The sequence below is a fragment of the Camelus dromedarius genome, chromosome 20 (genome assembly GCF_036321535.1).
Source record: "Camelus dromedarius isolate mCamDro1 chromosome 20, mCamDro1.pat, whole genome shotgun sequence".
Classification (NCBI taxonomy): Eukaryota; Metazoa; Chordata; class Mammalia; order Artiodactyla; family Camelidae; genus Camelus; species Camelus dromedarius.
The window spans coordinates 30,208,767-30,229,476 of record NC_087455.1 but is presented as its reverse complement, the minus strand read 5'-3'; the positions used below and the strand labels follow the sequence as shown (position 1 = coordinate 30,229,476).

The 20,710-nt window shown below is 41.2% G+C and overlaps 1 protein-coding gene across 3 annotated transcripts in view; it reads right to left on the bottom strand.

Annotated features, from left to right (window-relative positions):
- Nucleotides 1-6,782: 6,782 nt before the first annotated feature.
- Nucleotides 6,783-20,710, bottom strand: part of SNX31 (sorting nexin 31) — a 53,975-nt gene continuing 40,047 nt past the window's right edge. For 2 of the 3 annotated variants that reach the window (XM_010981889.3, XM_064476924.1), the window contains 4 exons: nt 18,826-18,939; nt 15,839-15,916; nt 10,378-10,434; nt 6,783-7,833 (listed from right to left, as the gene is read on the bottom strand). In XM_010981889.3, coding sequence (XP_010980191.1) covers nt 7,741-7,833; nt 10,378-10,434; nt 15,839-15,916; nt 18,826-18,939 — 342 coding nt within the window. In that variant the 3' untranslated portion in view covers nt 6,783-7,740. The remainder of the gene's footprint in view (nt 7,834-10,377; nt 10,435-15,838; nt 15,917-18,825; nt 18,940-20,710) is intronic. The other variant, XM_031439394.2, reaches the window with a different exon arrangement.

Below are 20,710 nucleotides of genomic sequence, written 5' to 3'. Positions count from 1 at the left end.
AGTGACGTTTAACTGAGATGCAAAGGATGAGGAGTTAATTATACAATGAACAAGAGGAGTGTTTCAGACAGAGGGGACAGTATGAGTGACCTGGAAATGGTTATGTCAGAAGGTCAGTGTGGCTGAGCTGTGTTCCTACCATCAAACTGTCAGCCCTGCCGCAAGGAGGGACACATTGTCAGTAGTCAAGAGAATTAGCTTAGCAGTTCTCAGCCCTGGCAGCACCTTACAGTCACCACAGGAGCTTAAAAGGGCCAACACGCTAGCCAAGACCAAGTCAGAAGTGTTTGGAAGTACAGCCTGGCACCCATATTTTTAAAAGCTGCTCAGAGTGTTCTAACGTGCAGCTGGGGTTGCGAGCAACTGAGTCAGATGCAGCCACAGAGTAAAGAGTGAAGGGATGACAGAAAGTATTTGCTTGCAGAAGGATTTTCTGTTAGGAGGTTTTCTTCTGTTTAGAGAAAAGAAGGGTTTGGGCCATATTGATTATACATTCCTATTCAGTTTTAGGAAATGCAGAAAAGGCTTTCAAAAGCATTGTTAAAATAAGCTACAAGAATATACTGTACAACATGGGGAATAGAGCCCATATTTTATAATAGCTATAAGTGGAGCATAACCTTTAAGAATTGTGAATAACTGTGTTGTACACCTGTAACATATATAATATTGTACATCGACTATATCTCAATTTTTTTTAAAGTAAAAAAACCTTTGTAATAGAACATTTATCAGAAGATACTCAAAGTGATACAGCAACCATCCCAGTTTAACCAGTTGTCTCTGTAGAAAAGAAATGTCTTGGAAGGGAGAGATGTTCAAAAACACGCGTATCTGCAAAGGAAAAGGCATTTCTTGGTTTTGAGATCTATTTTCCGGAAGGCATTCTGTTTTTTGTAGTACCAACGCATGACCACTAGAGGGAGATATGCTCCCAGAAAGCGTGGCTCCCCCTCTCCCGCCCCTCCCAGTTTCTCACAACCCGCCACGGGGAATCAGGTGTTTTTAACAACACTGGGAGTTCTCAAGGCATAATCATTGAATCAGCAAGTCACAGGATTAGAGACAAGTAGCATATATCTTTCTGCACCAGAGTTAGACTCATTTCAGTTCTCTGACAGTTTAAACATCTGAACCACTGGGGGGAAAAATGAAGTTTGTATTTGTGCCAGGCATTGTATTTGCAAAACTAAGGGGAGAAAAATGGAAACCTAGGAGGGCATTTTCCTTCAGCAACTACCACAATTACAAATGAAGTATTCAAGCAAGTCTTTCAGAAAGAGATCTCTTCCTTTCTTAATTGCAAAGTAAACATCTTAGGTCTCCTTGAATTTCTGGAGTTAGTGAGATAACAGCTAGACCCCTGGGAAGAAGAAAAGAGCTTAGCTGCTGGCTGAAAACCGCCTTGTTGTTTTACTTTGCAATTACCCACACACGGGAGAACCACACAGATTTTCACACACGCATCAGAAGATATAATGTATGTGATGGGCAAGTATATAATGCCTGGCCCCAATTAACCTTCCCTTCCAAAAGTAAAGTAACTGATCATTAGCAAGCAAATACCTTTTGCAAAGGTTTAAGCAAACACATTGCTTTGCAAAGCCTTTAAATGTGACTGGTGAGATGTGGGTTCAGTCAGGGAAGCGGAACAGCTGTGTTCTGGGATAATGGATTTATTACAGGCATTCCATCTCACACAGCTGGGGGAGGAGTCCTGGAAGTGAAGGTTTGGAAGGAGGTTTTGGAGGATCAGATAAAAAGTCACAAACTAGTCTGCCTGAGGATTCTGGGAAGCCAAGCAGGGTTTGGGTCCCACTGAAGTGGGAACATGAAGGGGGATCTTGAGGATCCATTGCCTCTGTGCAACCAGCCACTGCTCTGAGTCCCCACCAAGTATCTGGTGGTGGGTCTGAGGCTCTGTGGGTCAGCAGGGCCAGGAGGCAAGAAGAGCTGGGTTTGGAGTGGAGGGGGACAAGGACAAGCTGGAAACTGCCAGGAACTGGCCTTTCCACGTCACTGTATCTGATTGTGAAAAGACAGTCAGAAGGTAACGGCTACTGCCTTGCTCTGTCTCCCGGATCTCATAGAAAGTCCTCTCTGCTCATTTTAAACTGAAACCATACAGGAGAGGGGACACTGGGAAACATAGTTCCCAACTTAACCAAGTGGATAAAAAAAAATCCAGTACACATATAGGATCTTACAACTAATTTTGCAGGTAAGAAAACTAAGGGCCATGTAGTTAGGCTAATTGCTTACACTCACATTACTAGCTAAAAGGAGAAGCTCAGAATTCAAGCCAGAGGGGTCATTTTTGTACTCCACCATCATGCCTAATGATGCTACACAGGCCACTCAGAGACTCTTAGCCCAGGAAGGGAAGTCAGAAATGATGCATGGAATTTTTCTACCATTTTCTTGAAATACTTTAGAGTGCTTACTTGTTTCTATTTTCTTTTCAAATTTTTATGTTTTAAAGTGGCATTTTAAAAATTTATTTATTGGGGGGTTAGGTTTATTTACTATCTATTTTTAATGGAAATACTGGAGATTGAACTCAGGATCACGTGCATGCTAAGCATGTGCTCTACCACAGAGCTATACCCTCCCCCTCCCACCCCAGAGGGCATGGGTTTGTTACATCTGGGCAAAGAAATGCTAAGGAAGGGCTCATCCTGATCCCAAAAGGCTCTGGGATGTCTTCCTTGTCCAGTTTAGAAGATTCTAGCCATCTGTGTTGGTAAAGCATCCATTTCAACCCTAGAATGGCACTTAGCTCACCCCAGGGGCTCAAACTGAACTGAAATTTTAGGCTTAGAGGGATCTTAACCCTCGTCTTAGACTCAAAACAAACTCCTGGCGATCAAACAGAAGCAAAGCACATCTTCTTAGTCTTGAAATAAACTCCAGGAAGTGAGCTTGATCAGAACTTGCCTCAATTCCACTCTTTTCCTCACAAAACACCTATCCTGTGGTTTCATTTCCACCTTTACAAAATTGTGATGCTCAAGGTCAGGATAAAGTCCGAGGCTATTCTGACAATTATTTTCTGCAAATACAACTGGACTAAAGCATCTTTTGACCTTATACTTGTGATTGACAAGAAAGGTAACTTCTGACATTTTTATAGGAAAAATAAAAGGTAGGATAAGTTATGCAAATTGATCTTAGCCTATGCACTTTTTTTTAAAGGCAGAGTGAGAAAAGACTTACAAATGATCTTATTTTGTAAAAACCTGAAAAATGTATTTTACATGTCTATCTTCCAAGCTCACAAAGTACATTAAAAAAACAAATGAAGCTAGTTACTTTTTGTGTTTGTTTTTGTTTTGTTAAACATCTAACAGGATTTCAGAAAGAAAGTCCCAGGTAAGGGGGTTTGCATTAAGGCAGTAAGGTTTTAGGGTTTTTTCTTCAGTGAGTTCTCTGCCCAAGATCTCAGCCTGTCTTCATTGTGGTCGCCAGACTGCACGTCACCTGTTTTAATTTTGACAAATGAAAAGGGAAAAGAGATGTAAGAAAAAAGGGGTAAAAAGAAGATCTATGACACAAACAACCCACAGTTGATGACAAAAGACAAATACATACATAATGGGTATGAATCCAGTGACCTGTAAAAATCTTAGGTTTTTGTGGTGTGTGTTCAGTCAGTACATGAAAATACACTCTGATGTACAATCTTTCTACGTTCTTCCCTAACACAATGCGATACAAGTAGTGGGAGTGGAACCACTCTCCCTCTGAGCTTAAGGAGGTGTACCTGTTGGCCCAGTACTTCTGGAAAGCATGATGCTCCACCAGCTATTGTAAAGCAAAATCTGGAGATCACCTCTGCCATTGATTGATTTTTGAATAGAACTTGTCTCCAAGTTGTTGACTTTCACAGCATCTATGTTTAATAACTGCCATTCACATGTCTTACCCATCATTTTTGTTCTGACTTTCCTTTGATTGAGACCCAGAAGCAGCAGACTGACGTCATCTCTTCCTCTGCACACTGGACCCCATACAGAGGATTGGAGCGCCCCAGAAATTCTGCAGGAACCAGTTGCTAGTGAGAATAAGAGCGCGCACGTACACAGCAAAGCCGGCTCACACTTTTCAGCCTGCTGTTCCGAGCGCCTCCACCCCAGACAACTGCTGTACCGCAGACCCCATCAAATATGTGCTCTTGTGGACAGATGGAAAACCCATTAGGAAGTGCAGCCAACTCCGTGTTCCCACATTTCCGGGAGAGAAACCACATTTAGTGCAGGAGCAATGCAAAATCACTAGGGTCAGTGCCTTTAAATCAACTGAATGTCTAATCTTTTCCAAGACATTACACAAGCAAAGCCCATGTGGTTAGCTAAAGACTTTGCCCTACAAAAAAAGTACATGGGCTAGGGCTAGACCCAAGCCCACCATGTATTTTTTTCTATAGCTCTCACTTATTTTTCTTATCTGGAAATTTGTTATACAAATGACTGACTTCTTAAGAATACTAACAAATAGCTATTACAGAGCAACTTATAAGTACAATTATACCTCAATAAAGTGGGGGGGGCACAGTTATAGGACTTCATTAAAAGCCACGTAAAAGGGATTTAGTTTGTCATACTTTTTCTGAGTTAACTCAGCATGTCTTATTTTGGGGTGAATGAGCCAGCAAAATGTACCTAACTTTTTCTTGACTTTTTTTCCCGGCATCACTGGTGGCAGGATTCAGACCATCCTCATGAAGGAGAGAAGTGTTTTCCACTCTGTCCCCCACAATCCTGAGTCCACATGGGCCACCCACACCCAGCCTGCCTGCTGGCTGCTGGACCACAGTCCACACACTGCATGAGGGAAAAGTGTCCCGGGACTGAACCCAGGACCTAGTGCACGCTAAGCCTGGGCTTTTTTTTTTTTTTAAGTGGGAAGGTAATTAGATTTACTTATTTATTTGTTTTTTGGAGGAGGTACCGGGGATTGAACCCAGGACCTCATGCATGCTAAGCATGCATTCTACCACTTGAGCTACACCCTCCCCTCTAAGGTAATTTCTAATGTACATATTTAACATAAAATGTGCTTCCCGATTATGCACGTGGGGTTGTGTGCAGCTGTGAGCTCACCACATACTGGTGGCTTTGGCAAGCATGTCAGCTCTTCAAATGAAGCCTGCGCGTGCTCCCTTCCGTGGGACCCAAGGGGGCTCAGCCCTCAGGGCCTAACCACAATTTAATCAGCTCTGTCCTTTTTTCTCATAATTATTTTTGTGAAATTTGCAAGCCCAAGTGTGTTTGCCTGTGGGCAGAGTGCTTACGCCGGTTATTTTAGGCTTAGGAGCAGCAGTAGGAACAAACACGCATGTCTAGATGTGGGGAGAAGTGATGTCAGTGAACGCAGATGTATCAGGAGGACGTTTGGCTGAGTGGGGACCATTTTTGGAGGTATATGAGGAGTGAATCTATAGACTAAAGCATAGGCTGGTAATTTCCAAAGCCCCGCCACGCCACTTAGGAGTTACTTGATGGAATTCAACAGTTGCCTACCTTCATACGTCCTGCTCTGGCTGGTGTCTCCTCCCGTGCTGGGTGGCTGTGCAGTGGGGAAGGTCCCGCCCCAGCAGCACCACCGAGAGTGAGGGCATCACCCCCAGCAGTGATGGGGTCTCACTCGCTGTCTTCCCTCTGAGCCAGCAGCAGGGAAGGCCACCCTGGCAACTGGAGTTTAGACTTTTTACCCAACGACGAAGTCCTCTGATCCAGAAGTGATTCAAACCCCAATTCTTTCTAGATAAAGATAGGCCCAGTAACCCCCAGAGGGGCTACTCCCCGCTTCTTCTCTTGCATAACTGCTGGCGAATATGTCATTTTACAAAGTAAGTTTTGAATTTTGTTTCCTATCCCTCCCAGTTCCTTTATTCTTCACGGTGTATACTGTGGAATGCACCTGTATTTTTCTTCTCACATTCTGACTTGGATGATCATCTCAGTGTCTCAGGGGGAAAAGACTATTAAATTCAATGCATCTATTTTTGCCAGCCTCAGATAGGAATAAATTGCTCTACTGACAAGGACGCTGCAGTGGTGTGTGCATGTATACTGATCCCTCTTCCCTCTTAACACGTTGCTGGCACAGAGTGGGTTTACCTGTTCTTTCCCAAACACCGTCCTCATTCTCCCATCAGTGCCTGTCCTTTCCTTTTACGCGTGTGCCTCCATCGCTGCCTCCACTTGGCTCTCCTCTTCCTTCAAAGTCCCTCTTCCCCTCGGACCTTCCTGACCACCCTCCCTCCTTAACTTCCTTTGACACGTAGGTCCTCACTACACGCTGGACACCTGCTACATGCTGTCTTGGATTACTTGCTCTTATGATCAAGTGGCAACGTACAAAATATGTAACATTCAACCATTTTAACATACAAAACAGCAATTTGATTGCATATGGTTCAATTTGATAAATGCATCTTCTCACCCCCAATATAAGTTCTCTTCACATTCCTAAGGTCTTCAATAGACCCTTACACAGTGTAGGCGTTTGCTATTAAAAAGAAATAGACTTTGACTATTCTTAATTTGGCAAAATAGAGGATAAGTTTCCATTTTAATCTGAAAATGCATTCTAATCCATTAATAAACTCACCAGGGGTGATTTGGGATGTTTATGATTTTCTCTTGCAAAAATGTCCTACTACAGCCTAGAATATAAATATAAAACTTTATGGCACTGGAAGTTATGGCTAGAGATGTTGCTTTATAAATATTATGGGTCTTTAGCAAGTTCTACACTTCAAAAAATCATTCACAGAATTTTCATCAGTGAATTCTATATTCAGTAGACTACATTTGATATTTATAATATAATTTTATATTTATAATTCATTTATAATTAATTATACAACCCAGTTAGTAAAGAACATTAGAATATTACACTTTATCTAATTATACTGATTCCTCTGTCCCTCTCCCTTATTGCGATCTTAATTCTATATATCATTCTATTCATTATGATGATAAACTGAAACTGGATAAGGAAAGGTCCAGCGAGAAAATACACATTTTAAAGCTAAGGTATCTGATGCCGAGTACAGAGCCCCACTGCTTTCTAAAGTAAAAATATTCAAAATAGCATGATGGCTATTGAACTGAATTCAGTATTCTAAGGACAGAATACAACCATGACAGTGGAGAGAGAACCGGGCAGCGTACCACTTTGAGTACATCCATATTGATAGTCTCAGAATGAGGTAAGGAAACAAATCAGCATGTCATCACCTCCTTGCTCTGGGGCTGTGGTGGGTCAGAGAAGTCCAGATTTCTTTTTCAATGATTCCATTTCTTAGAGCCACTGCTAATGAGTCGTGTCTTCGGAACTTAACCCCAAATGCACTTATGGTGTTTTATCCTGAGCCTTTCATTCATGCAGTATCAGAAAGTGTAAACGACTTCATGAAGCCAGGTCAGCATCTATTTTAGGAAGGGGAAAAAAAAAAGAACGAGCTTCATACTAATTGATTCAGATTTGCCATTTGTCATCTGTAAGTCATTAAAAACAGACTACATAACCTTGGTTTGTGTTTCTTTTTAATCTTGACATTTACAGACTTCTGAAGTAGTCTTGATGCATATAGTCCATCTTCATGTGAAAAAAAAAAGGAGAAAGGGCCACACTTCTTCCGTTGGTGGCAGGAAGCCTACTTTCAACCCCCAAGCTCTTTCACGGTCAAGATGGCCTTTGAGAACATTTTTTAAAAATCAGACTTTCTCTTCAAAGATCTTCCTTTATGGTCCCAAAACCACAGTCAACTTCAACTATCTTAATCTTGCTTTTTCTTGGTAGAAAACTAGAACAGGCTTTCTGCTGCAAAGTAAACAGAGATCAGAGATTATATATGAGAGGAAACAACTTCCATAGCAGCAATAATAGTAAAAAAAAAAAAAATCAAATGTTAAAATAACATAAAAAAGGCAACAGAAAGGTTATATTTGTTTAAACAATGGTTGTTTTTAGAAGCTTTGTTTTGGGGTAGGTATGCATCTGTTAGTGCTGAGATGACGAGGTAGGCATGTCCAGAGCATCTTTCCAGGCACTGTGATGTCTGTCTCCAGGCAACAGTTGAACTCTGCTTCTCTTGTCTTTTCCCCCTTCTCTTAAAGACATGTGGCTTTCAATTGTTAATTTCACCCCAAATCTTTAGGGTACGTCCCCCACAAATACAAAGTTTTAATTTAAAAAGTATTACAACTATTTAAAAACACTTTAAGAGGTTATGGTTGCTACAGACCTTCAGTGAGTGAATAGTTGGCTTTCATTGTTTATAAAATCCCAAAGACAGGGCCGTGGAGAGTGGGCTTGGGCCCTGGTGAAATAAATGTGTGACAGTCCAACAGGCAGAGCAGCTGAAAAATTTTTTTTTCTACAAGGGATTTGTCTCAATGGAGAGGCCCCACAGCAGAGTGGTTAAAGGAACAAACAAATTGTATTTGTTAAACAACAAATAAAGACAACTTGGGTAAGGATACTAATTCCATCATTTGCTAGCTGTGTGACCTTGGGCAAGTTACTTAACCTTTCTGTGTTTTCAGTTCCCTTGGCTACAAACTAAGGATGATAATAATACCTGGGTTTTTATGAGGATTAAATGAGTTAGGTGTGGAAAGCAATTATAACAGTGCCTAGCTCAGGATAAGCTCTCTATAAAGCCTGGCTAAAATAAGTGGAATTCAATATAATTGGATAGCAGGCCCCCTTCTGACATGCTGGCCCTGCCCGGAGCATGAGCGAGGTCGGCCTGCTTTAGTGTTGCTGCTCATCCCTGCTGACTGTTGTGTTGTGGCTCTCAAACTCAGACATGCACCCGACTCACTTGGAGGGCTTCCTAAATACAGATTGCTGGCCCCCATCCCCGGGGTTTCAGATCCAGTAAGTTTGGGGCTGAGGATTTAAATTTCTAGTAGGTTCCCAAGGGATGCTGACCCTGCTGGTGGAGGGGCCTCCCTCTGAGAATCACTGTTCTAGGGACAATGGTTCCAATCCTGCCTGTTCATTAGACCATCTGGGAAGCTTTAAAAAAACCTCCTCTGCCAGGCCCCTCAGATCAGTTAAATCAGAATATCCTAGGGTGGACAGCCCAGCCATCCTTCATTTGTAGAGCTCTCCAGGTGATTCCAATATGCAGCCAAGGTTGAGAAGTACGGCTCCATGCCATCACCTTGCAGCGAAATGGATGCACGTAAGTGATGGAGAGATTACTACCGGTATTTTACAGATAAAGAAATTGAAGCTCGGTGCAGTACTTCCCATTGGGGTACTTCCTATAAAGGCTGATCTCCTGAATCCATCCTTTGGGGTCAGACCCAGGAATTTGCCTTTTAATAAGCACCTCAAGAGTTCCTTATACACATTTAGTTTTTTGATCTGCTGGAAGACACACAGTAAGTGGTGGAGTTCCCATCTCCTGTCTCTGATGTAAGCAGTCCGAAATGCTGTTGTTATGTAAGAGTGAAAACTCTGCATTTAACTCTATTTTTAAAATTTTTCTCTGTGCTTATTCACTCAAGGAAGGACCTTACATACTTATAAATGCTGTACTTACACTATCTTAAAAGACACATCAGACCCTGTAACAGGAGCTCGACCCATAATAAATCCCATTCAAATGCTACTTAAAGGCCACCTTTATTTCGTTTACCTACACTAGGATTTGAACCTGGAAAGGAGTGAGTTAAGGGCATGGCCCTGGAGTCAGACTGCCTGCTTTCCTCTACCACTGATAACTACAACCTGAAGCAAGTCATCTCACCAATTTGTGCCCCAGTTTCCTCAACTGATTTACAGGATCAGGTCACGATGAACACATTCATCTGCAAAGAAGTGCTTAGAACACTGCCTGGTGATGCGTATCTATTAATGTTTTTCATTATGATTTTTACTATTATTGTTATCTGCACAGCAGATCTAAATGCTTGCAAAAGTAGTTTATAAACTTTGTTATAAAAGTTACAAATATATATATATATATGTTATAAAAGCTGTTTTATAGAGTTCATTGTAGAAAGTCCATGAAACTAAAATATACAAACTAGAAAGAGGATTTTCCCCCAAAAAATGCATGGAGTGTAGAAGAAAATCACTAAAGAGTTTTGTGTTCTTGAAAGTTTTCTATATATAAAAACTCGAAAGTATTCCTCCTTGCCCCCCGGGGTGCCACAGTAAAAACACCATGTTTGTGTGATGGTTGTCCAACTGGACCAGCCTCCATGGAGCAGCTTCTGAGAAAGAGAATTCTGCCTTATTCTTAAAAGTAGAATGACTCTCGTTATTTAACGGGGGGGGGGGGGGAGGGAGGAACGGGCAGATTTATCAAAATTACAATATATCCATTACATAATTTTACTCACAGACCTGGCTTTGTTGAACGTGGTATTTTCTGCTTTTGCCCTGCTCCGGAACTTCAATCTGCTAAATAGATTAGTGAAATGTCAGTCAGCACAGCCGGAGAAGCGAGCACACAAACAATCTCTTTAACTAGCACATTTCCCTTCCACAGTAATCCTCTTAATGGGCCCGAAGGCTGCCAGTCAGCAGGACACCTGCCTGTCATCTGCACATCCCCCTTCGTTTGCAAGTATCTCAGTGTTACAGAAGTTGAGTCCCCAGAAGTTAAGTGAAGCTCAAAGTTTGACGTTAGTGGCTGCCTATGGATTTTGTGCTTTCACATAGCTTTTAAAAGGAATTCACACGAAATGAACTCCTAAATCCAGAAATAATCCACAGAGCTCCAGTCCATATGTTGAACCAAAGCCAAATGGGGCTTTGATTAATCAAAAGGCATCGTTAATCAAGGGAAGAATCAAATTGAAGTTTAAGATGCTTTAACACAGCTCATGCACAGAAGGTAGACTTAATATAACAGTCAGGGGCCTGGCAGAAAGCAGATGGCCTACTCCTGGGGTAACTGAGGGGAGCTTCTAAAACGAGCTGCTTCGTGGCGGTGTGGGTAAGATTAAAGCGAATCAGTGAAGGGATGTCGGAGCGCCCAGCGGCCAGCAGTGAGGGGCTGGCGTGGGTGGGGGTAATTCTTACCACTTCTAGGCCTGAAGGGGCCGGGGGACAGCTGGTACTGGAACCAGAGTAGCCGAAGCAACAGGGAGGAGAGGTCACCTACAGGAGCCGTGGCCCTTGTCAGGGGGCCGGGCCAACCACAGGGACCCAGCAGTGACAGAGTTGCAGAAACGAATACCCCAGTCTCAGTTTTCTCCCACGCTCCCATCTCACTGGGTTTTCCCATGGGTGACCCCCCTCAGAGGCTTGAGGTCAGAGGGCAAGGTCACGGCACACAGAGGTCAGTCTCCTAGCCAGGATTTAGGAGAAAGTGTTCTTAGACTCTTCTCACAGAAAAACCAAAGAAATACTATTAACCAACTGTGTATGATGTACACAGCTCCACCTGTCACTCTCCAATCCTCAGTATCCCTTTACTGATTGCCCTTCTCCTCCAACAGATATAAACTGGACATGGAGTCCTCAGTTTCTAGCCACTGCCTGGTAAATACAGGCATTTGGGAATGATGGAATGAGGGCATGAATTAACTAAGTTGTTTTTTATGGCTTATTATTCATGAGACTACAGAGTGGAGCATTTCAAAATAATGGGATAAATAACATGATACTGCAAAAGAGCATTATCTTTTAACTATGGTTAACTTAATTTTGCAGTAAAATACACTGCTTTGAAGGATACATAGGACTTCCTTTAGGTTAGTATTCTTAATAGAGATGTTCACATATTTGAAGCCTAGCTCAGTAACTTTAAAAAATCATCATTAAGTCTCAGTAAATGGGGAATTAATACTCTGACGCCTTATGTGTTTTGCTACTATTATTATTATTTTACAATATTACATTATAGTTTGTAAGTAGTCTTGTGCAATGAAATACGAAGTTAGGGGGAACCTCTTGGAATTTCTCTCTCTCCTAGTCTCCTTCTCTACCCCCTCCCTAGGTAGAAATAAATAAAATAGAACCCATCATACATGTTAAGCAGTTTCTGATATATTCTGTTTCCTTGACTTATTTCAATATAGAGAGTTTATGAATTTTATATAATGGGGAAATAACGTTGGGGGAGAAAGCTAATCCTCTTTTCATAGTGCCGTATTCCCACACTCTCTCTCATCAACAGACAGTTTCTGTTAATCAGAGGACCATTTATCCTGCACAGTAACTTCCCCCTGCTCGGCTTAGACCTTTCTTGCGATGGCTGCAATGTCTGTACATCTTCCATGTGCTGAACTGGACCAGCTGCTCAAAGGCTGACATTCCTGGGATGTTCCTGGTGTTTTCCCTTCCCACCGTATAATGGGAACATACTTCAAAGCACCACTTTCCGAACCCAGTGGCCTTTTACATAGTTTGATCTTGCCCCAAATGAAAGAGGAGTGACGAGAGAAGTAGGTATAGCCATGGTAGTTGGGGAGAGGGTAAAGGTATGAGGCAAGCCAGAATCAGAAGGCCACTTTGTTCTTTGCCATTTTTCAGAAAACCAGTTGAGACATCCAGACCCACTTTTAAGTAAACCTAATAAGGTAAAGATATATGGACTAATAAAAACAATCAAACCAGGCATAGATTATTAAAAATAGAAATTGTTTTTCAATTCAGAAAATTATTCACCAGCATGTTCCTGATACCTTTCATGTGTTCAAATTATGGCTTAATATACAAATAATACTGATGACAATGCACTTTCAGAAACTCCTTAGGATTGTAAATTGACTATATGTCAAAAAGAAAAGAAAAGAAAAGAATAGAAAAGAAAAGAAAGGAAAGGAAAGGAAAGGAAAGGAAAGGAAAGGAAAGGAAAGGAAAGGAAAGGAAAGGAAAGGAAAGGAAAGGAAAGAAAAGAAAAGAAAATTCCTTAGGGACACATCTCCTACATAAAATCCATCAGCTTCCTTTTCTTGGCATCTTTTAGATTTCTTCGCGTAGCAGAGATGGCTGGTAGCCTGCTCCATTGTCCATTTCATCCTTCTTTCTTAGCAATAACACCCAAATTTATTTGGAAAGACAACATAATCTGCACAAAGACTACCTTTACTAGACTTCCTTGCAGCTAGGTGTGGGCATGTGGTGTGACTAACTCTTTGCCAATGAGCTGTAACCAGAGCTGCAAGCAGAAATTCTGTGTGGGATTTCTGAGACTCCTCCTTAAAGAAAAGAGGTGACCCCTCTGCATACTTCCCTTATACTTGCTGCCTAGAATGTGGATGTAATGACTGGAGCTCCAGCAGCCATCTTGGACACGAGGTAAAGGCCACACACTGAAAATGGCAGAGCAGAAAGGTCTCTGGTGACCTCAAGAAGCCACCATCCAAGCCTCAGACTGCCTACCTCTGGGCTTCCTTTAGGTGAGAGAGAAACAAATGTTTATTTTGTCCAAGACACTTATTTTGCCTAATTTGGTTTTTGTTATAAGCAGCCAAATATACTCCTAACCAATATACTTTATTTTCAAATGAAATAATCCTTTAATTCTGTTGTAGTTAAAAGTAGCAAATGCTACAAAAGAAAAAATTTTAGTTTTTTTTGTAAAAGCAGAACTCTAAGAAGAATGTTACACTTTTTTTTTCTCCTTTCTGGTTTGCAGTTAATACTGTCTTAAGAATTTAACATGCTTTTTGGCTGTATGTTTATATTTTCTTTATTGCATTTGTTTGACTTCACATTGTAATGATCTTGGGCTGGGTACCACTCAGTGGTAGAGCGCCTGCTTAGCATGCATGAGGTCCTGGGTTCAATCCCTAGTACCTCCATTAAAAAAAATATTAATGATCTCTTCATAAATGGTTTAAGTCTTACCTTTACTGCCTAAAGCTAACTAAGCTAATTAACTTTAAGTTAGCACTAAATTTCTTCTTTCATTGCTTCCTTCTTACTAGGATAAAACAGTACTATTTAATCTCCCCAGGGACCATCTGCTTTATTTATGGAGCTCCTTTGGTTACAGTTTCCTCAATTTCTCTTTCCCTCCCAGATCCTTTACAGCTGTCAAAATCTTAGAATTTATTCTGCCTTGCAAATTAGAGACCTCTGTATCTCAGTGCATACAAGCCTTCTGTAAGTGATAGGTGTCAGTTCAGACTTTCTGTGTTCACCTAGAAAATGAGTTAATGTCAAACATTTATATGGCTACTTTAAGCTTCGTAAAATGACTTGCTCTCATCAGCTGTACTTGTGAAGAGGTCCAAAACTCAGTCGAAGTTCCAATAGCTGCTCTATCAGTCCTGTTTCCCTCCCAGGGTCCCATTCTACCCAGGGATTTGTAGATGAAATTCCAGACTGAAATGTGGACTATTCCTACAACATCCAATTTTCGAGAGGAAGGGTCTTAACATTTCTAAGAACTGAAATAAGGAAAGAAATAAAGAGTCTGTGGAAATCAAACTTGTTTTGTATTTTGATAAGGCAATACAAGTTTTATTGGCTCATATGCTGATTTCGCTATCAGCCACAGGGATAAACTAGAGATTTCAATTTGTGTGCAAACCTAAGGAATGTGGTAGCATGGTTGTTCTTCTTGAAAACTTTAAATAGATTACTACCTTCTCCTATTAGAGAGCAAACTCTTTAGCTATTCATTGTACAAGTATATCCTGCATCACGTAGCTTACACTTTATTCAACCACATGTGAGATCACTTCCTCCTTTTAATGGGGCTGCCTTAGTTAATTATTTTTCTCTTAATATATAGGTCTGTCTGTCTGTCTCTCTCTCTCTCTCTCTCTATATATATATATAAATTGGAGCCTAAGAAGGTCCATCCTGCCTAGGAGGTTAGATTTTATTGCTCTTTTAAAAAGAGCATCTTTGATTCTTCTATTGCTTTGATTTGCTACTCTCTAGTACATTTTGAATTGTTCAAACACCAAGGGCCAGTGAATTTAATTTTCCCTGGGAAAATATTTTCAGTTCTAGAAGAAAGAGAAGTAAGTATAAAATGCAATTTTTTTCTTAGAAAAATGCTGCAAAGTCAAGTAAAGATCAATGTTAAACTAAAGCTGTTATCCACTCACTTATAAAAGACAAAAATTAAAACATTAAGGAAAGTTTTCAAATATTTTTTGTTGTATTTGTAAAGACCAGTGTACTAGTCTGCAAAAGAATTATATTTGTAACCATCAACCAAGCAGTAGTATTTGTAATCATTTTTAAAAATCAAACTGTATTATCTTCTTCGGGACATGCTTATATCATGATGGTGACAAGGGAAGGAGAAAATTTAAAATCCCATGCACCCTTTTTACAGCTTAGCACCAACACTTTGAATGAGTACCTGGCCTTTATTGAAGAGATGGAGACTAGAAAAACAAAGTTTAATTTTACATTGAGAAAAAAATTATAGCCTTGAAGGCTTCTATTACTTGGTGGCTTCTCCCAACTGCTAAAGGCATCTTAATTTGGCACAGTGGAAATATCAAGAGGCTGTGAGTTCTTTCTGGAGACTAAACCACAGAGCTTATGAAAGGTCATGGCGGCTGTGTCGAAGACCTCTCAAGATCCTATCTTTATGATGTTGCTTCTATGGTAAACCTGGAATCTTCCATTTGGGGGAAGGTAGAAATACAAGGACACAGAGTAGAGGGTTAGAGAACTCTCAGAAATCCAAAGATGACTTCTCGTTGGAAAAAAATGGCTTGAATTCTAAAGACTGAGCTCCCAGAGGGCAGAGATGCTCACATCTGGGCAGCTGGGTTCCTGCCTGGAGGACCAGACTCCACTGATCCAGGGAATTCATCAGTGTAGTTTAGTGTCAGCTGGTGGTGGAAACTTAAAGTGAAATATCTACACAGATAAGAGCACTTACCATTTCTGGATTCTCTGCAGCTAGCTTTACCATCTTGTCTGAGATCATCTTTTTCAAGCAGCTACTCAGCAAAAAAGCCTAAGAAACCCAGAAATAAAGAACTGTCAGTTGAGGATATTTTCATCCTCTTCCTTCTCATCTCATACCGTGAAGCAGATCTTGAGCCCTGCCCTCCAATAGCACGCTTTTAAGAATTTTGGAGTCCTTTACCTTTCATAAATTTGCATAAGATGTAATTAGCAAGTAACCATAAATTTTCTCAATTACACAGACATAGCTACAGTACATTTTTAGAAAGACAGATTAAAAATGTCTGGGATCTCATTACTAATATTTTTCCCTTTTAAAACTCCCTTAACACATCCCATTTTTAAAATTACTTTGTAAACAGCTCATGTCTTATGAGCAACAAATAATAAAAACTGCTTATTATTGTAATCCAAACAACTGCTGATGGTCAGTCTTATAACTAACTGTATGTGTAATGCTTGAGAGACTTAAGGCATAAGTAGTAACCTGTTTGAAAGAATATATTAGCACATTATGGCCTTTACTGAAATAAAAACAAAATTAGTTGTTTTTCTTCACTTTCTTATTTTTCTGGTATTTTTAATCATTTGCTGTCCAGATTGACAGTTGCCCCCAGCATTACCTGTGGCTTATTGTTGGCTCATCACTGTTAGTGCCGAGATACACGTTACACGTCCTGCTGCACCAAAGCTGGGGCTTCCTTTTCCCAGGAGCTTCCCCCCACGTGCCAAGTTTAAGGTTCCCTGCCATCTTAATGGGAGCTTGCTCCTCTACCATGGGTCCTTTTTCTCTCCTTGTCCTGCTCTCAGCTCTCAGCTTGGCTTTTGCTCGTTTGGCCCTACTAAGGTTTGAGACAACTGAAGCTCAGAGCTCAAGGATGTAGACCTTTAGGGTAAGTTGTGCTCAAGGATGGTCACCGCACTGGAGCGGGGAGGAGAGGCAGAGGAAGCTCAGGCTGGGGTGGTAGCCAATGCAGAAAACTCCTGGAGGACAGGCCACGGAAAGTAGAATTTGAGGGCGAGTGGCTTACACAGAGGGAGCCTTTCAGAGTCTTGCAGGACTGTAGAGCCTGATAGGGGTGCATTTTATTTAAGGGGAAAGAAAGGAGAGAAGAGAAAGGAAAGGGCTGCCACCAATAAGGAAAAGAGGCACAGACGTGGGGTTTATATACAAAAACAAATTTTGCCTTCCTTCCTGGTTTAGCCAAGAACTAACCCTGTTTATCTGTAATGTATGTAACCTACCAGAACCAGGGTACGAAATGGTTAAACAACCACCTCTGAGCTGACGTGGCGAGGAAGGGTGTTTAATGGTGTCCCACGCAGTGTGGACTGATTCCCTAGTCCTGTACAATGCACAGAGCCATACAGGTTAGGACTCTGCTATAAGCCAGGTGAGGGTTATGAAATACAAAGGGACAGAGGTTTGTTTAAAGGGTCTAAGGAAGATATGGGGCCAAGCCCTCTTTTGTATTTGCAAGGCACACAAGCCACATTTCTGCCTTTTGCAGAAGTACCCCTCAGGTGCATGTCAATAAACCCACACTCCAAAGGAAATAAGACCTTACTAGGAATCCTTTAAAAGAATGTTTATTGCACCTCTTCATAGTGGCTTAAACTCATTTGCTCTAGACTAGATTAAAAGACCATAATAAAATTTAACTACCCGCACTTAGCATTCTGGGGTAAAGGGGTGGTTTCACTGCCAAACTGTCTGTGTGTCTCTCCAAATGACTGCAGATTTTGCCTCAGCAAACCATCCTACCATTTCCCTAAGGGTCTTTCATATTTAAGGTGAACCCGGGGAACCATTTCTTTGACCTAGGATTTTGGTTTAGAAACTATGTGTTTTTCAGAGAACGCTAATATCTATTACCTCCTGATCAAAACCATATTAGTAGAAAGTTGAAACAGAGCTTTGGTTGCCTGAAACCAGAATGCTCCATGGAACACAAAAGTTAGTGTGACCACCAGGGATATTAATAATGTTGATGCAAAGGATACTTTAATATTTTGGTTTCGTTTTAGAACTCTTGTAGTTTTGATTTCAAATTGGAATAGCTTAAGTTAGCCCACTGAAAAGAACTGTCAATTGGATTTGGTGTTTAGAAAATCAGATTTTTTTAATGGATTTTTAATTTCAATTATTTCAAATTTAATTAATTCAACTCAACAGCCATTGTCCCTTCTTCCCTCATAACAGAATCTTGACTTCGGGATGACAAAGTACCCAGCTCTAGGCAATGACTCATGCTTACTCTAAGCTGATCATGAATCCTATTTCTCTATGCTAAATGCTTGATTCCCAGACTCTCTTGCAGCTAGGAGTGGTCATGTGACATGGTTCTGGCCAATGAGACATAATGGAAAGTCAACCGGGGGGCTCTTGGGGTGAGGCTTTTGCCTTCCAGATAAAAGGGACAGCTTTTATCAACTTGGAAAAGGTCGAAAGAATTATAGGGATGCCACTCATCTACCTCCAGCATTCTTAGTAAGTGAGATGATAAAAATTTGTATTGTCTAAGACACAACCTGTTTTTGTAAATAAAGTTTTATTGGAACACAGCTATACCCATCTGTTTATGTCTTAGCTGTGGCTGTTTTTGTGCTGCAACAATAGAGTTAAGCAGTTGCAACAGGGACCATATGAACCTCAAAATGTAAAATATTTACCATCTGGTCTTTGGATAAAAAGTTTGCCGACCTGTGGTCTAAGTCACTGTCCATTGAGTCTTCTGTTACTTGGAACTCATTCATTTCTAATTGATATGAAAGCTATGGTGACGAGCAAAATAAAACAAAAAGCAAACAAAAGAAATGGTATTATGGGCCGAACACAGCGTGAGTCGCAGGCCAGCACTCTGCTCCAGCTGGTTACGGTGATGTGCTTTGTCCACCCCAGCATGCAAGAGAGCATTTTGGCACAGAAGGTTTTCCTGCTGTGCCCTGAGAACTTACCTGCTGGGTGTAAATAACAAACCACTGCCAGTGACTATCCTTGCCGTACTGAAATCTGAGCTCTAAGTTCTGGTTGAGAGTTTGCTGGGGCCCATCCATATCCAGCAGAGAACCCTGCAGAGGAAAATATATTATTTGACCTTCAACAGAAATTTAAGTGGCTATTACCTGCTGGGAAAAATATCAAAACAAGTGAGACTGTCCCTACTCCCGAGAAACTATCAGTCCTACTGGGAGCCATGAGAGTAAATCGTCACAGTTTGATGTAACAAGTATTACAAGGGAAGCAAACACAGGTCTATGGAAGTAACTTGGATGGACACCTAACTCAGACCAGGAGGGTAAAGGAAGGCTTTGGGGGGTGGGGTGCAGGTATTTGAGCAGAAATAGAAACTATGCAAGTTTGTTATGGTTTTTAGTGGAGGGGCACAAGGGGTTCCTGGTGGAAGAAAAAGCAAGTGCAAATGCTCTGAAGCATGAGGGAACCTGGTACATTAAAGACAATGCAGTGTGGCTGAAGTACAGGCTGCAAGATGTTGAGGGTGGTGAGAAAAGAGGCTTCAAGAGGCAGGGCAGGGCCAGATCTTGAATGCCTGGTGGGAGGCACCTGTGATTTTTGCTGTGCAGCATCCATCCCTCCCCCTCTAGTACCGACATCTCAGATTCCCTTGGGGGAAACCTCCCTCTCCACTGTGGCTCTCTAGGTAGGTCTGTCAGGAAATGCTGCCCTCCTGGAGTGGGACACATGACCCAAACTCAGGCCAACAGGACAAATGGACAAATTGGACAAATGTTCTCTGAGCCCCTCATTTGATTCCAGGGCAGAGAGACCCAAGGAGCAGTTAGTAAAGTAAAGTAAAGTTAGTTAGTAAAGAATTCCTATTTTCTAGAAACCTTGAGCTCCTCTGGTTCCTGACCATCTCAAGTCTCTGCATCAGCCTTTCCTTTAAATCAGTGGGTTACCCCATATCCTTCCAATATATCTTTTTTTTTCCCACTAGAGCCAGAAGTCTTGGTTTCTGCTGCTTGCCACGAAATAGCCCTAACTGTTACATGTTTTATAAGCTAAGTTAAGGAGTCTGGACTTTATCTTGAGGGCAGGAAGCATTTATTAAAAGATTTTAAAAGCTGGATAATAGCACAGATTTATATTTTACAAATATGAATCTGGCCGCATCAATGTAAAAAATGAACCAGGAAATAGCTATTTTCAGACATTGAACAGCAGATAATGCAGGCCTGTTAACCCAGAGAGCAGGAAAACAAGGTGAGCTTTACAGCCACCCAGCTTACTGCCTGGAGGAGTTTCCAGGACGCAGTGCAAGGAGGGGGAACCCAAACAGAACCCAGAAGCCTTGCTGAATTGAGAAGAGAGATAAAAACAATCCAATTAGGAAATGGGCAGAAGATATGAAAAGACATTTCAGCTGAGATACCCAGATGGCAAATACTCACACGAAAAGATGTTCAACATCATCAGCCATGAGGGAAAAGCAAATTAAAATCACAATGAAATACCATTACACACTTATCAGGATGACTAAAATAAAAACTAATGCCAACACCAAATGCTGGCGAAGATGCAGAGACTGGATTGCTCATACTTCGCCGGCGGGAGTGTAAATTGATACAGCCCCCCTGAAAACGGTTTGGCAGTTTCTTAAAAAATTAAACATGCAACTTTCACATGACTCAGCAATTGCACTCCTAGGCATTTATTCCAGAGAAATGAAGACTTGTGCTCAGACAGAAGCCTATACATGAATATTTATAGAAGCTTTATGCGTAATAGCTAAAAACTGGAAACCACCAGATATCTTTCATTGGGTGAGTGTAAAGAAATTTTGGCCATCCTATACCATGGAATCCTGCTCAGCAACAATAA